This window comes from Bidens hawaiensis, unplaced genomic scaffold, assembly GCF_021521415.1.
Source record: "Bidens hawaiensis isolate Kalapana, Puna unplaced genomic scaffold, B.hawaiensis_p1.1 tig00013130_1, whole genome shotgun sequence".
Taxonomy (NCBI): Eukaryota; Viridiplantae; Streptophyta; class Magnoliopsida; order Asterales; family Asteraceae; genus Bidens; species Bidens hawaiensis.
The window spans coordinates 474,530-490,673 of NW_027492111.1; the positions used below are offsets into that span (position 1 = coordinate 474,530).

Below are 16,144 nucleotides of genomic sequence, written 5' to 3' on the forward strand. Positions count from 1 at the left end.
GGATAAAATAACCCCTAACAAAGCCCATGACATGAAAAGAAACAAAAATCAATCAGAGAACCGGATAAATAAGGTTTTTTGACATTAAATTGAATAATATTAAATTTTAAGAGTATTCTTGACCTATTCCCTAAAAGTATGTGATAGAAATTTGTAAATTATATGGTATGGTTATAAGTGTTAATGAGTAAATGAGAGAGAAATGTTATACAGGAAAGTTAAATTTGGGGTTCACTGTTCTTACCGTATAATATTTTAATATTTCTAAAAGTGGTCGTAAGTGAATGAGAGAGAAATGATAATGATAAAAGTATAAAAATGTGTTTTTTAATTGAAAATGAAAGAAACTATAGTAATTTTTAGTATAATTATATGATATATAAATATATATATATATATATATAGGGGATGGATCTTGCGAGAAGCGTTAAGATGAGAAGTGAATCTCATTCGTTGATTAAAAAGATCTATGGTGTAGGTTAGCTGATGGCAGTTTGGTAATTGTTAGGAAGTTGTAACCATATATTATTTGGTTAAAAGGGTAAGTTTATAATCTTTGTGTAGCTGGTTAGGGGGAACGGCTGGTTCATCAATTACTGTTCTCGGTTGTCACGCTTCCTTCCATATGATTTCACGTTCTTCGATGAACGAATATATTATTGAAATACAAATGATACACACAATCAAAACCTATGTTCACTTACACATTGATCGGTGCGCGAAATCCTCTCTTGATACGAAGTCACACAAATCTGGGTAATTAACCACGGTGGATCCGATTTTGAGGAGTATACGGCGAATTGCAGTGTCGTATAGTTGCACCGATGTAGGCTGACAACCGATTTGGGGCTTTGGTGTTTTCTACTTCGATTAAACGATTTAGGTCTTTTGGAAGGTATGTATAGCCGATGTAGATGTAGATGTTCTTGTGTTGTGGATTTTTTTGTGTTTTGGATGACGAACCCTAGATACCGTCATCTTAAAGTTTCTTGTGGTGTGTAGGTTGTGGTTGTGGGCGTATCTGTTGCAATGTAATATGTGTAGCTTTGATTGAGTAGATGTAGGATAATCTGTTGGTATTGACTTTTTTTGGTGTTGATTTTCATATGTTTATGGACAGGTTGTTGGCCAGGGTTGTATGAAAATATGAATAATATATATTGTATTGTAGTATGTATAATGTATCATGTGTAGTTTTTTTGTGTGTGTTGGGTATTGTTTTTTTGTTTTGTTGGTTAAGTGTTTTTAACTAGTTTAGATTTCGGGATGTGTAGCTAATTTCAGCAGCTGCTGGTGTTGATGGGGTTTTGTGTTGTGTTGGTCTCTTAATGCTATCTGGCTAGTAAGTTGAATTTGTTAGGATGTGTAGGTGGTTGTTTGGTTTGGTATGTTTGTTGGAATACGATGGTCTACCGTTCGTAGTCGTCTATATGTGAGGAGTATTCATGGTGATAAATCCTGTGAACATAGTGGTAGATTATGTAGTTATTATTATGGGAGGTAGATGTGCAGGTGATAGTGAGATGTTGTGTGGTTTGAGATGTATGTGTAAACGTCGGGTACACAGTGTCTATCGAAATCGTGTATTCTGTGTGTATGAATAAGTGGTGTATGCTGTGTACTGAATCCGCTGGTTGTACACATGGCAGGTTGTGATGTATATGTGTAGGAGTTTTTACTTGTAGTTACGGAATACGAGGATGCTGGCATTTGTGTATGTGGTGCAGGTGATAGCCGGACGGAGCGTACGCTTACGATGTCGACTAGTAAGTTACCCTTATTCTTGAAATGTTATGTGGTTGGGGTTTTTATAGTTTCGTGTATGTTTTGTGTAGAGAGGAAAAGCGAAAGGATTGCTAAGAGAATTAGCTTTTCTAGTTTTGTTAACGATAGTGCGAACCCTATGGATGTTGATGCGCAAGAGGGTAACACGCATAAGGAAAAAGGTATGTCTTACTGTTTTAAAAATGCCATGGCACAGTAACAAAATTGGTTACTGTTGCGTAAGTGTGTAGCCATTGTTGTGAAGGTCGATAGTGTATTATGTTGTGTTTGCTAATGCTTGTATTATGCATGTAGTGGACAGCGATAGAATACATGGGATAGAGAAGGTACCGAAAGCGCAGCAGTCACCTGCTAAGAAGAAACGTAGAGGTATGGATGGTGTGTATAATAATCGTTTATCAATGTTTTTGGTTGAAGGATATGTTTATACAGATGGATTAATGGTTTGCAACGGTCGTATAAATGTAGGAGATGTAGCATACGGTGATCAAGGAGGGAGTAAGAGTAACGGAAAAGGTATGTGTATTTGTTTGTAAAATTTTCTTAAGGGGATGTAAAAAAGAGTAGGCTCCATTTACGTTGGTAGCTATCGATGTTTGGATGATTGGTAGTAAAGTATGTTGTGTTTTTAAACCGTGATTGTTCATGTAGCGCACCTCGAGAGCCAAGATGAAGCTAAGGACTTACAGAGAGGACATAATTCAACGGCTAAGTCGAAGCACGTTGGTAAGTTTGTGTTGTATGACAATCGTTTATCATTATGTTTGTAGGAGGAGTTATTTACATAAGTGTAGTTCATGTTACAAATACTTGACTAAAATTTGTAGGTTAGTACTTGTGTGTAGGATATTACTTGTATGTTTTTTAGTTGAGTAATACTATACTCTTTGTTTGGAAAGTCGTGTTTTCTGCTCATGTTACAGAGTATACACATCTGTTAGGAGGATTATAAGATATTTGATTGTTATGTTTATATAAAACCATGGGCACGGAACACATTCTATGACTATACATGGCATTAGAATATGTAGTAATTGGCTCTTACAAAAAGCATTAAAACATTGAATGTGATTTATATTTGCATGTCAAAGATGCAAATGTTTTCTTCCACAATGTCCAGTAGTAAGTTGTCTTTTAGGTTCAATATGAGTGTTTGTTCAGTAGAGTGTATTCTAGTTTAAGAGTTAAGGCTATTAAGATATTTAAAGTTTTGTTGTTTTGTATTGGATAGATATCAAAAGTGAAAGATCGCAAAGAAAACCAGTTTCTCCAGGTTTAATAATGATATGTCGAATCCAGTTGATGCTCAAGGCGAGAATACACAAAAAAAAGTTGGTATGTTTGTTTTAACCCTGGGGAAAAGTGAAAGAATTTTTTGGTAACTCAATTTAGTGAATAAAGTTTATGTAGTAACATTTTATCATTCTTGTTGTGTATGTAATAGATGCTCAGAACATGTATACAAAAGAATCATTGGAGAAGGGACAACATTCACAAGTTAAGAAGAAAGCAAGGGGTAATTAGGTTTCATTTGGAAATTCGTGTAGTATTTTTTTATTAGTAATAAACCTGGATAGAGTTGCTGATGTATTTTGTAAATAAATTGTGATTGAAGGCTTATATTTTATTCAATGGCTTTATCTTTTTCAAGTCTCTAAACTTTTTATTGTTGAACCATTGGGATCTAATGATCTACTTATGTGCACATACAAAACATGCATATGCACGTACCTTCATACATATAAATATACAATAAACATAACTACATCCGTGCATACATACATAGATACGAACATGAATACGTAACATATGACATACCCAGGTAAATACAAACATGGATACGTTAATACGGCAGTACATATAGACATACGTCACAACATAAGGTACACAATCAAGTAGGTGGTGCACACCTATTAAACCGATTATATGTATGATAACATAATGAAAACCATCTTAGAATAACAAAACACAAAACTTAAAAACACACTGTATGTTTAGCAAACATATAAATTTATAAAAAAAAAGCATATTTATTCATCGGAACTCGAATCGGTCTCATCCCTTTTATCCAAATCTCCAGTTTCATCGCTTTCATATGAATCCTCAATCTCTTCACTTTCACCATATTCCATAGTTTGTATATCGGGAACATCGTTAGTTTCTAGCAAAACGGTTCATATATCGGGAACATGGCTATTTGCTGTTAAAAAAGAGTAAACACAAAAAAATTATAAACCAGCAATTTAAACATAAAAAATTATAACCTAATGTAGTAATGACAAGCTATACAAACAATTGTACATTAGATAATCATATAACAAACTTAAAGAGATGCATAACATAAGAGTAAAAGAGGATTAATTAGAAATCATTCAAATTTCATTGTCTCTTGATTAACTGTAATCTGTATTATTTGTAAATAGAGATCATAGCAGTTGCTTGACATTTAATAGATTCATATAAAATAACTGCTAATTGTAAGTATATACAAATAGGACCAACAACCCTTTTATTAAGATATGACACTAGCAAGCAGAATGAAAATAACACAAATGTACCTACATATATACAAACATACAAACAAATATACACAGATAAAATATACCTACATACCGACACATGTCGACATACAAACAATTACTGACACGCATAAGTACATACATACATACCTACATCCGTACATACAAAGATACTACCTGACATACATACAAAGTTACAGTCTCATTATGGATCGAACTAGCGGCAATATCGTTACGGTAGAAATATGAATATAACACTTTATAATGGATGCTTAAGATAATAAAATTATACCTTCATCAAAATGTGGAATGTACTATGAAAGCCACTGGTCGGTGTGCCGCCTCGAGCATGATGTGTAGTTGATTCATAATCCATCGATCCTGATTATATAACAATATGAAAAAAGTATATCAATTAATAATCACATTAACAGGAATACATATAAAAGGACAGTATACTAGTTTTATGGAAAATAAAAGGGAAAACTATGAGATGAGGTTGATGAATGAAGGAAAATGAAGATTTTTATAATGACCTTAATCCAAATATAGTTGTATTTTTAGTTAAGCATCTAAAAATTATGAATTTGATCTTTCATTAAAAAAAATTAAGTCAATGACATACTGATATACTTAAATAATTGTGAATTCAAAACAAATCAACAAGAAAATATAATCGAATACACATTAAATGTCTAGTAATTGATATTCCCATATAGAAATCAGCATAAGGTTGTGCAATAATATCAAATTCGTTATACTAAAAAACTAATCGCTAAACCTAAAAATATATCAGAAGAATTTTTACTATTGAAGATGATATAGAGGAATTGAACGAAACCTGAGATTGCTGTTAATTAATCGATGCATCATGCCATTGTAAAGAGCTTTGCATACTGAATTTATCAAACTCGACCTCGATTTAGGGCAGCCAAAAATTAGGCCGAATAGTTGATTGGTGAATATTGCAATCGAATTAGACCTGTTTGAATCACAAATAATCTGCAATGGAGATCAATTTAGAGATGGTGATGCTATAAATCTAGGATTGTGAAGACTCGTCGTTCTTGAACGGTTTATTTTTATGATAAACAAAACATATTCAGAAAATAATATCATATTTGTAACAGTTATTGAGTTATAATAGTTACCAAATATAATATGATAATTAGATTACTAATATACCCTTTTATATTATTAAAAAAGAAAATAAAAAGAAAATATTTGATTGGTTGAAATTACTTCTCGCATTTCTCACAGTAAGAATACTTCTGAAATGAACCAAAACCCATATATAGATAGATAGATAGATAGATAGATAGATAGATAAAGGATCCAATACAATAATCCTTGATCGTACATTACGTACGCGACACTTCTAATCGTTGATTTTCAGAAACCCAAAATCACAATTACACTAATCTGTTCGTCCCTCTCCCTCAATCCGTCTCCACCACCCCTCACCGACATCAGCACACCTCCTTCACCTCCACTCGCCGGCGCCATCAACACTCTTCGTCACTATCATCGCCGTCGACAACGAACTCATCGGTAAAACGCAAAACTCGTCACAAGTTTGTTTAGCTGAATTGAAATTGAAATTGAAGCCAATTGATCGGTTAATCTTTGAAATCGATTCAATTAATCATTAATTGAAGCCTCAATCGATCAATTTTGAGTTCTGGATTATGGGATTTTGACATTGAACATTTAAGATTTGAACGTATTAGCTAAACATTTAAGTTTTTTCTTGAACTTTTAAAGGTTTGAATGTATTAGTTGAACGTATTAGCTGAACATATTAGCTGAACATTTAAAGGTTTTGAACGTTTTAGCTGAACGTATGTCGCGTACGTAATGTACGTTAAGCGATTATTGTACGTTAACCTTCCCCTATATATATACACACATATTCTAATAAAGTAAAATAAATGTAGACACATGTTAGTTTGTGTTTAAACTTCATAGTTCTTTTCCCATAACTATGCCATAGATCAATAATTATTCATTTTTCTTTTATACTCCATTAATATTATACCTATAGCATGATTAAATTATTTACTTTTCTTTAAACTCTATTTTATTATATATACTATACGTTTATACGTTTTTATAAAAATAAATATTCTTATAAATTATAAAGATATGCTTTAAATCAATCCATTTATTTTTTCAATTAATTTACTAAACTATATATATATGTTAAAATGTAATAATATATACCATTCACTTTCATATATAATAAAGTTTATCATAGTCAGTTTCTCGGTTTTTTTATCAATGAGATTTTTTTGTGAAACTTAAATTTGATTGTTACGGGTCAAAAGCTGGTAAATAGATTGTGTTGTACAGGTTAACTACATTTGTCTCAAAAGTTGTTATGGGTCAAAAAGGGGTAATAAGAGTATTTTAAAAGTTTGAGAATGCAAGTAGATTTATCATTAAATTTCTTATGGGTTCAAAGTTTTGACTTGAAAATGTCAAACAAATGAAAGTTAGAATTTTAAACGTGATTTAGGTTTTGAATTTATTTTCAATGACATTTTTGGAAATAATGGAAAGATTCGGAATTTGGCTAACTGACTATTTTTCCCACAACTATTAAAATTTTAAAAAAGACAGCAAACACTTTCGACATGCTACCTCCAGATCTATCAATGCTTCCAACTCTTATCAAATTTAAAAAATTTTGTGTCAGCATTGGTTTTTCCTTTAATGATGATTAAAATGTAGTGTGTGAAACATGTCATACAAAATCATGCTCAAGTGAAGCAAAATCATGTTACTAAGATTCAAATTTCCAATAGATGGACCGTTCTTAGGTATGTTTTTGCACTTGCGTTGTTATTATTATTATTTATTAAGTTCATTTTTTCTTGAAAAAAATCATCTTCTGATATAAATAAAATCAATTTATGTGCACATAGTATAGATATAAGCATAGATGGAATCATTTTTTCATACACAGTATGTATTTATTTGCTTTATTTATAACTTTATTATTTGGATTATCTCATGTGTTACATGGGCTCTAAAGCTACTTTGTGTGTGTGTATATATATATATATGTTATGGAAATGAATGTGAACACTCTTTAACAAAATTTGGAGATTGAATTTCTTTGTACGCAAATAGTTGAACAACCACTCATGCCAATATACCATTCGGTAGTTGTGTATTATAACCCACTCTACATGCAAACTTAAAACTTTCCTTTTAATCTCCATCTCTCATAATCACTCTACACCTATTTCATTATATGTGAATATCTAAAGCATCTATGAAGCTCGAAACTAATGTTTATAAACGAAGATATTATCTCAACTTATAACGCACGTTATTGTATTAGATATATTACAACTTAAAGCCTTTAAAAGTTTACACTTTTTAACAACTTTACAAGTTTACACTTGATCATGTAAAGTCATATAAGATACAAATGGACTGTATCCAAATGAAACTTCAAACCGGCTTGAACCCACGTCTTAGAGCCGCTTCCCAAACCGCATCAAGCCGGTCTACATTGATCGCACCAACTTCATGGTGTGTCCAACCTTCAAGAAGATGAACTATCCCACCAGCGTGACAAGCATGCACCACACCTCTTTCCATAGTGTACTATTCAAACAATGTGCATTAAAAACCATAAGCCATATTTATAAAAAACCAAGTTTAATTTCTGATTTGTTACTAGCCTACAAGGGTGCTTTTGTCATTTCACATTACCTCACACGAGCCTAGGCCTTGGACATCTTTAGGAAGCTTCATGGCTGCAAGCTTACTATAAGTGCAATCTCTTCTTAACTCAATCACAGGTGGAACCACAAACTGATGGAAATGTGTTCCGGGTGGGGCCCATGTTTGTTCTCTTGGTGTGGTCCATTTGCCCAGAATCCATGTCTAGTTAGATTAAACAAAATTAATAATGACATAGAAAACATTGTTGTAAAGTTACCTTTTTGCTTATTGCTAGATTACCAAAATATACAAGTAAACAACAAACACAATCTAACCTTGCAGTGTTTAGCAGCTTGAAACTTTGTCACTTGAACCAAAAGGTTTTGATTCTCGGGTGAAGCTTCTTTCTGAATGCTCTTAAATCTTTCAGTTGACTGAGTAAGCATCTACATGAAGTTTTATATGTGTTATAAACAAAATTTGGGCAAATTTTGATCCGCTTGAACCATTTTCTTTTATTGAACCTATAGTAATATCGAGCCCACGTCCTAGTTTAGCTTCATATAGTTTATCATTCAACTTAATATGTGGGCCATTTGATACTTTATATTTTGAACATAAGAGTTACTACCTAAAAGGCTAAAAGCAATCAAACAATAGAAATTCACATTTTACCAAAACAGAACACTTAAAAGACAATTAAGCAGATTATACAACTTTGGGCTTGGTCCATTGGGCCCATTTTTATTAATATATATTTTTTTTGTTGTAAACAATTTAAAGGGTTATGAACTATACTCCAAAATTCAATCATGTACAAGTAAAAATGAGTAATAACTTTTGCGTGAAGCTGATATATGAAACAACAAAATATTTGTTTTTTTATAAATAAAAAGAAAAACCATACCAATACTCTAACTTGACGACGGGCTAAGTAAAGGGCAATGGCTCTTCCTAGTTTAGACGTAGCTCCGGTTAAGAACACCTCTTTAACATCTTCAGGAATCTCATTAAGAATCACGGCTGCAGTCAACGTGTTTCCATGGACTACGCGAACCTTAAGATCCGGATGTTTTGTGACAAAAAGTTTCCCGCCTCCGTTCAAAGCTTCATTCTGTAAAATCATGGTTCAAAGCCAATTCAGCAACTCATTCATACACTTCTTCTTTACCATGAGAGCATGTACGACTGAACTTATAAGACCCCACTTATACCCTGCTAACCAATTTGCAGCTTGTGCTAATTAAGTAGCCTTCAAGGTGGGAGACAAATAAACCAGACATCTTGGTGACATGCATAGAGGAACTCTAGTGCTTAGAATTGTGCAACCCCTTGAGGGTAAAACGTATTCCCAATTTGGAATTTTGATATTTTGGAAAACCTATCAAGTACAATCCTATGTAATTGACTCATTTTATGCCTAGTGAATCATTATGAAATACATATTTGTACAGGATGAGTATTATTTAAGAACTCAGAAAAAGTTAAATAATTTTAGGAACTCATATACATATATAGATATATATATATATATATATATTTGTAATTAAAAAAACGTTCGCTAGAAGGTATCTGAAATGCTTTGAACTATAGACAACTACACGAACCTTGTTCAAGGCAGCAAGACTGAGCACCTTGACTCCGATCCTATCTGCCATTAGTATTGCTTCTTCAATTTTCTTATTTATGCCGTCTTGCGCAAATGGTAAAAAGTACTGTATTTAAACAACCAATAATTAGAAATAATATACAATTTTAGTTCTTGAGAACATAGTGAAAAAATGAAGAGAAAATTAAGCTTAAGCTAATTAGGTACCATGAAACCAAATCTTGGCACAATCCAACTTTGAAGCAATTTTCCTCTAAGATGGCAGAAAGTGATCAAGAAAGGCTTGGAAATAGCCCACATGATCAACACCACCAAGAAAGCAAAAGGCCACAATAGGAACAAGATAAGGTTTGCTGAAAATGGCAATGAGCTTAATGATCTAAAAACAAATGGAACATGCATTGATGAGATGATGTCTACTCCATGTGCTAAAAACACAAAATCAGGTGCTTTAGCTTTCTTGCCTGCAAATATAATAGGAGCATGCATTAGGCAGACGAAAAAAATTTATGTATATAACATTGAGTTAGAATATAAATCATCATACAACTTTTGTGTTCAACATGCCTTCAAGGGGTTAAAGACATAGTGGAAGTAGGTTTCGAACCTGTTAATAAAAATCAAACGCTTAATAAATATACCTTCATTCGAATGTATTTCTCTATGAAGGTCCCAAGAAATCGCGTTCTTGGTCTTTCCCAAAACATCAAAAAGAGGCATAAATAAGCAGAAATTGGTCTTCATGTCTTTATGGTGTATAAAATGGTACCTAAAAGGTAAAACATACGAGTTAATACTCTTTATTTCGTCTTTGAAAAATAAACTTGCTAAATGGATAAAAAGTTAACTTTTTAATATTCCTTATTTAAGTTGATGTGACCCGGTTTCCAGTTAAATTAATGACTTCATAGCTCGTTAGTGACATGTGAAAACCAAATCTTTTTCATAACTATGTACTCATAACAAATATATCACACTAAAGCTGGTTATTCTTGTATACGATATAGTCTTAATTATACAAAGAAACTTACGTAGGCGTATAAATAACATATTTGAGTATAGGGAGGGTATCAAATACACGAGGAGGAACAACTTCGATGTTACTATGCCCCATACATCTAAGGAAGTCGAAGCCTAAAATATAACCATAAAACATGATGATCGAACCATGTCCGATCAAAGTAGTTCCGATGACCGGAACTCCTACAATCACACAAAGTAACAACTGCTCCAAAAATGTTGCATGTCCAGCTGCACAAAACGGTAAAGAAGTTTAAGAAAAAGTTAGTTAAAGGATAGATAATAAATGCACCAACTATAATTACTAGAGTATTAGAGTTGGTTTTGTCGGATCTATATAATTATTTAAGGTTGGATGTCGGTATTTAGTATTTGGATCACTTGATGACCAAACTAGCACGTGGCTTGAATCATCCTTTTGTTTGGTAGCTTTGCGTACTTCTGTGCCTATTATTATTAATTTATCAAACCAACTCATTTGACATAAAAAAAAAAGAATAATTATTATTTAATTAATTTTAGAGTATATTGAAAGAAACTAATTATGAAAAACAGTTAAACGTTGCATCTGGGTCACGCTCAAGGTAACGCCCACGAATTGACGATCATGATCTCGATGAAATCTTGTGCTTCGTGTCAATTATTATTAATTTATCAAACGTTGCTTCGTGTCAGTTAAACGTTGCATCTGTGCCTATTATTATTAATTTATCAAACCAACTCATTTGACATAAAAAAAAAGAATAATTATTATTTAATTAATTTTAGAGTATATTGAAAGAAACTAATTATGAAAAATTTATTAAACAGTTAAACGTTGCATCTGGGTCACGCTCAAGGTAACGCCCACGAATTGACGATCATGATCTCGATGAAATCTTGTGCTTCGTGTCAAACAATCCCCGTTCTGGGCTGGACGTTGCCGATTCTTCTTTCAAACCTCCTCAAATTATTCCTAATCTAAACGACGGAAATTTCGGTGAGAGCGGAAGTTTGTTTCATTCTAGGGATGATGTGTTAAGGGAGGAAGGGCTTGAGAATTCCCAAGATGTTGTGAAGGGTTGTCATACGGTGCGTGATAACACAAAGGACGCTGATGCTACGATTGGGTTGGCTCATGACCTTGTTTGCAAGGCTATAGAAGAAGAAGGGTTTGAAGTCCTAGTTTGATAATTGGTTCACAAGGTTGTAAGGGCATTGGTTTCTCTCACAAGGCAGATTGGTTTTCGGTTATCAAAAGTAAGCATGAGACTTTTCCTATTAGCGTTTAGGTTTCTCGGTTTTCTTTTTGGCGGGTTTTCCGGGTATTTCCCGTTGGATTTTTAGGAGTTTTTGAAGGTTTTTTTCGTTTGCCTTGTTTGCTAGCTTCCGGCTAGCTTCTTTTTTTTTTTTTTTTTAATGTGTGTTAACAAAAAAACTATAATATATTTATTTATTAGTATCAGTAAGAAGTTTAGATAAATTAAAGGGTAAAAGGGTTGAAATTCAAATTTCACTTTAGATCTAGAAATAGATTGCATTGAGGATATGTATTCACCAAAATGGACCAACCACATCAATACATTAATTTAATGATCATTTTACCTGTGTATGGATGGTTCACTCTGGAGCTATGATGTAGCCAATGATATTGTTGAAAGAAATATGATGAATGTAACAATCTATGAAGCCAATAATATAGAGGTTCTGAAAGCCCAATATGGAAAAGTATACAAGATACAATCCCACTTGTTTTCCAAACAGGAAGATTGGTCATTGAAGGATTCATCAACAGGAATATTATTGAAGCTACATATGCTTGAAGTATGAAGAAATTGTCCCTGTGATCAAAGTAAAGTAGGCATGTACAACTTCATCAAAACAGCATAAAACAAAATAAAGCGTATTATCATAGCGTTAAATAAATATGTTACGTTAATTAGGTAACTAATCATGTAATAGTGTAACACCATCATTCTTATCAAAGCGCATTTTCAAACACCTCAAATGCATTAAATATGAAGATTAAGATAAATTAATTACCAATGCCACTCGTTGTCGATTTGATGGAAATCAATGCCTTCTTGAGATAATCGACGATTTCGATTAATAAAAAGCATATAATTAAAAGAATTCCATAACTGGTGCACAAGTCCTCTTAATGAAGACAGGATTATAACATGCATACACCAAGTATACTCACTTTGCCTCTTCTCATAGACTTTTGAATAAATGAAATCAACAAGAAGTGGCCCAAACAACAAGTACTGTATCAACCAACAATTTTAAGTATTAGGCCACAAGTTTATAAATATATTCAACAAAAGGTGGAAATCCAGAGAAACCCAATTGAAAAAAAAATAGAAATAAAAAAAAACAAAAAAAAAATCAAGAAATACATACCTTGAAACTGCCAAGATTCTGCCATGGCCAACCAAACAATGGAGCTCCCATTGTCCCTGATGAAGAAGAATCTCTGTCACCAGCTACTAAATCTTTCTCAGTTTCTTGAAGCAAATCTTGTTTCTGGGTAACTATTTTCTTGAAGGAAAGACAGCCAATTCTGTAAAATAAAGTTTTTTTTTTCTTGATTTTTGATTCTTTGAGGCTTCAAGAACTTGTTGTTGATGATGGATGTTTTGGAGCACAAATGAGGACTATATATAGTGCATTCACAAATACGTACATGCATATGTATTGTCATTTAAAGTGGGCGGCCCTCATTTTGTGGCAGGCTCGTAAGAGTAAAATCTAATTTGATGTCTTACTCGACCTGTCTTAAAACTGATTTTATTTGGGTATTATTATTATTTAAATAATAACAATTATTAGTGTGTGGTTATATTAATTATGTATTATTAAATAATGTATGCTGATTATTGTTGGTTATAAAAGATAATTTTACCATTTAAAAAAGCGTTATCACTTAACGTGAATGCATCAAGCATTCAAGTGTTGTGTTATATGAATATAAAAGCTTGTAAAACTCTTAAAATTAAAAAGTTTTTAATATGTCTTTCTCAAATGTACTATATATAGTATATATAGATACAAATACAAGGGTATAGAACAATATATATTTCAAGAACAGAGAACAGATATGAATCATTCTTTTTTCCAATTTAATAAAGGTAAAATTAAAAAAAAAATTACAAATGTAATGGTTACTATTTTCACTTATAATTGTGAAATAAATCCAAATTGATTATTGATTTATGTGTATAACCTATACATATATTGGTAATACAACCGATACGTGTTTTATGTATAGGTTAAATGTTACAAATTTAAAATATGTATGAACAAACTAATTTAATTGTTCTTTTTATCCATAACTTACATATAGGTACAAAATTTAAAATATCTAAAACTACTAATCAATAACATATTATCTATTTTTAGTGAATATAATGTGATGGTAAGATATCTTCTCTTTTATGACGGTTGAGGATTAAAACCTATCTAATGTTTTGTGTTCAAACGTGTCAAAATATATATATAACACGTGTAAGAGTTTAAGATATCTAAACAAATGTTTGAGGATAGCCGTTAAGGGTATCAATCATATAATTATTATATCTAAACTAATTTACAAGCCCTCAAGACTCTATGAGTTGATTAATGATAGTGGGCAATGGCCAATCGAAAGGCGGTGGGGGTAGTTTATAGTTGAGACTTGTTTTTCAAACTTTAATAGTTTCCTCATTAATTATTGCAAACTGAGTTTTATATTTAAGGAACTTATTTTTTTTTTTTTAAATTTCTTTTTATGCAAGAACAGTTATTTTATAATGCAATAGTCTGGCCAGAGTGAGGTATCGGAGCTTTCCAAATTTGAAGGGTATGATAGTCTAAAAAGCCTAAATACAAGAAAGTTATCGTTCTAAACAGAAAAATTATTATTATTATTAGTTGTCATAACTCATTAGAGAATAATTCACCGAACCTCAACCAATATCATAGATAATTTTAAAACACAGCACGCAACTTACACCAAACCTAAGAGGGTTAAAATAAAAAAACAAAGTGGAATATTAATTCGAATCTAAAACTTCTACGAAGAGGACTCAAATATGCTAATGAATTTAATCAATACCTTAGTAGAGGGGATAAAATGTTAATTTGATACATGAAATTTAGGCTCTCTCAACAAAAGACAAATTTGTCGCCACTTATCTATTTATGACAAAATTTGATACATCTATTTATGGAGTATATTTCTATTGTAGAGCCATATTTCTCTAATGTATATTATTTTAGTATATATAATATTATGTGTTTTCGTTGAACTCAGACTCTGAATTCAATCAATAATATCGTACTATGCAGTGATGACTGGATTATGACTGGACACTCGCTGAAGTCGCCTGAGCCTGTTGTGGGTCAGGCGAACGGTGACTTCAGCGAATTACTTGATTTTTTCTTCATTTTTTTTAGTATAACACAATAATTTAACTAAAAAACTAATTCATATAATTAAAAAAACATTAAACATCCTAAAATCATAAAAAAAATACAAACTAAAAAAAATTTAAAATCCTAAAAATACAAAAAAAATTACAAATTTAAAAAAAAAATACAAATTTATTCCCTATCTCCACTGCCTCTTGCTCTACGCCTTCGTTTTTGGAATGCTTTGATTTCCTCAAGAACAAGTGCTTGTTCTTGTTCGAATACCTCGTGGCGTATGGGATCGAGGTTGCTAAAGTCCTTAGTAAGAAAGTCTAATTTCCTAAACTTTTCTTTTGAAACCTTCAGCCCGGCCACCACCTCGATACCACTCGATATTTTGTGGACATCTTCGACAAATTCCGAATCAACCTCGGTACTTGTGGTTGATCTTTCCCCATGTCCCTTCCCATTGGACGACGTAGGACTTGTGGTTGATCTTCTTAACCATCCACGCTAAGGTCGAACCCTACATGAGCATCAAAGCTACGAGATATGCACCGGACGAAGTAGTTTTCGTATGCTTTGGCATTGAGCCACCATCATGGTCCGGTTCAACTAACTTGACCCATTTGGAACGCGACTTGAGTATTTGTCACAAGTAGTCCTCGTCCCACGTTTTTACCGTGCCGTACTTGTTGAGCACTTAGGGTTTCCATTAGTCGCATGTGAATTTGTAGACTTGAAGATCATTGTTCCCGCTCGCTTGCATTCGAAGACTGTTTCTGTTATGTAAATTTGTAAAAAGTCCAAAAAATTTTGCGAGTTACAGACCCCATCTACCCGATATCATATTTTCGGTCGGTCCCTACTTCCCACCATCGTGTAGAACAATTCTCACACTTTGCCACAAAATATACGATTATTTTGATAGTCCGCTACAATTAAATAAAGATTAACAAATGTTTAAAACATATTTTTTAAAACTTATACGAAACAAAAAAAAAGGTTAAATAAAATACTAGCATGTCGATCTTGGGATATTTTAACCCAAGCACAACACAAAGCCTTTTTCTCATCTTTTGAGCAAGGAGTTGTTTTTCTTTTTGGAACGACCTCCTCGGTCGCTTTTGGCTCGAGTCTCCCGCTCCTCCTTGTAGGGATG

At 32.5% G+C, this 16,144-nt stretch overlaps 1 protein-coding gene across 1 annotated transcript; it reads right to left on the reverse strand.

The window, feature by feature from the left end:
• Nucleotides 1-7,766: 7,766 nt before the first annotated feature.
• LOC143543520 (very-long-chain aldehyde decarbonylase CER3-like) lies at nt 7,767-13,189 on the reverse strand. Its single transcript, XM_077035826.1, has 11 exons — nt 12,994-13,189; nt 12,634-12,857; nt 12,196-12,431; nt 10,623-10,842; nt 10,233-10,360; nt 9,799-10,055; nt 9,590-9,697; nt 8,890-9,096; nt 8,318-8,428; nt 8,031-8,204; nt 7,767-7,922 (listed from the first exon to the last, which is right to left on the reverse strand). The coding sequence occupies exons 1-11, from the start codon at nt 13,042-13,044 to the stop codon at nt 7,767-7,769; spliced, it is 1,872 nt and encodes a 623-aa protein (XP_076891941.1). The 5' UTR covers nt 13,045-13,189.
• Nucleotides 13,190-16,144: the final 2,955 nt, after the last annotated feature.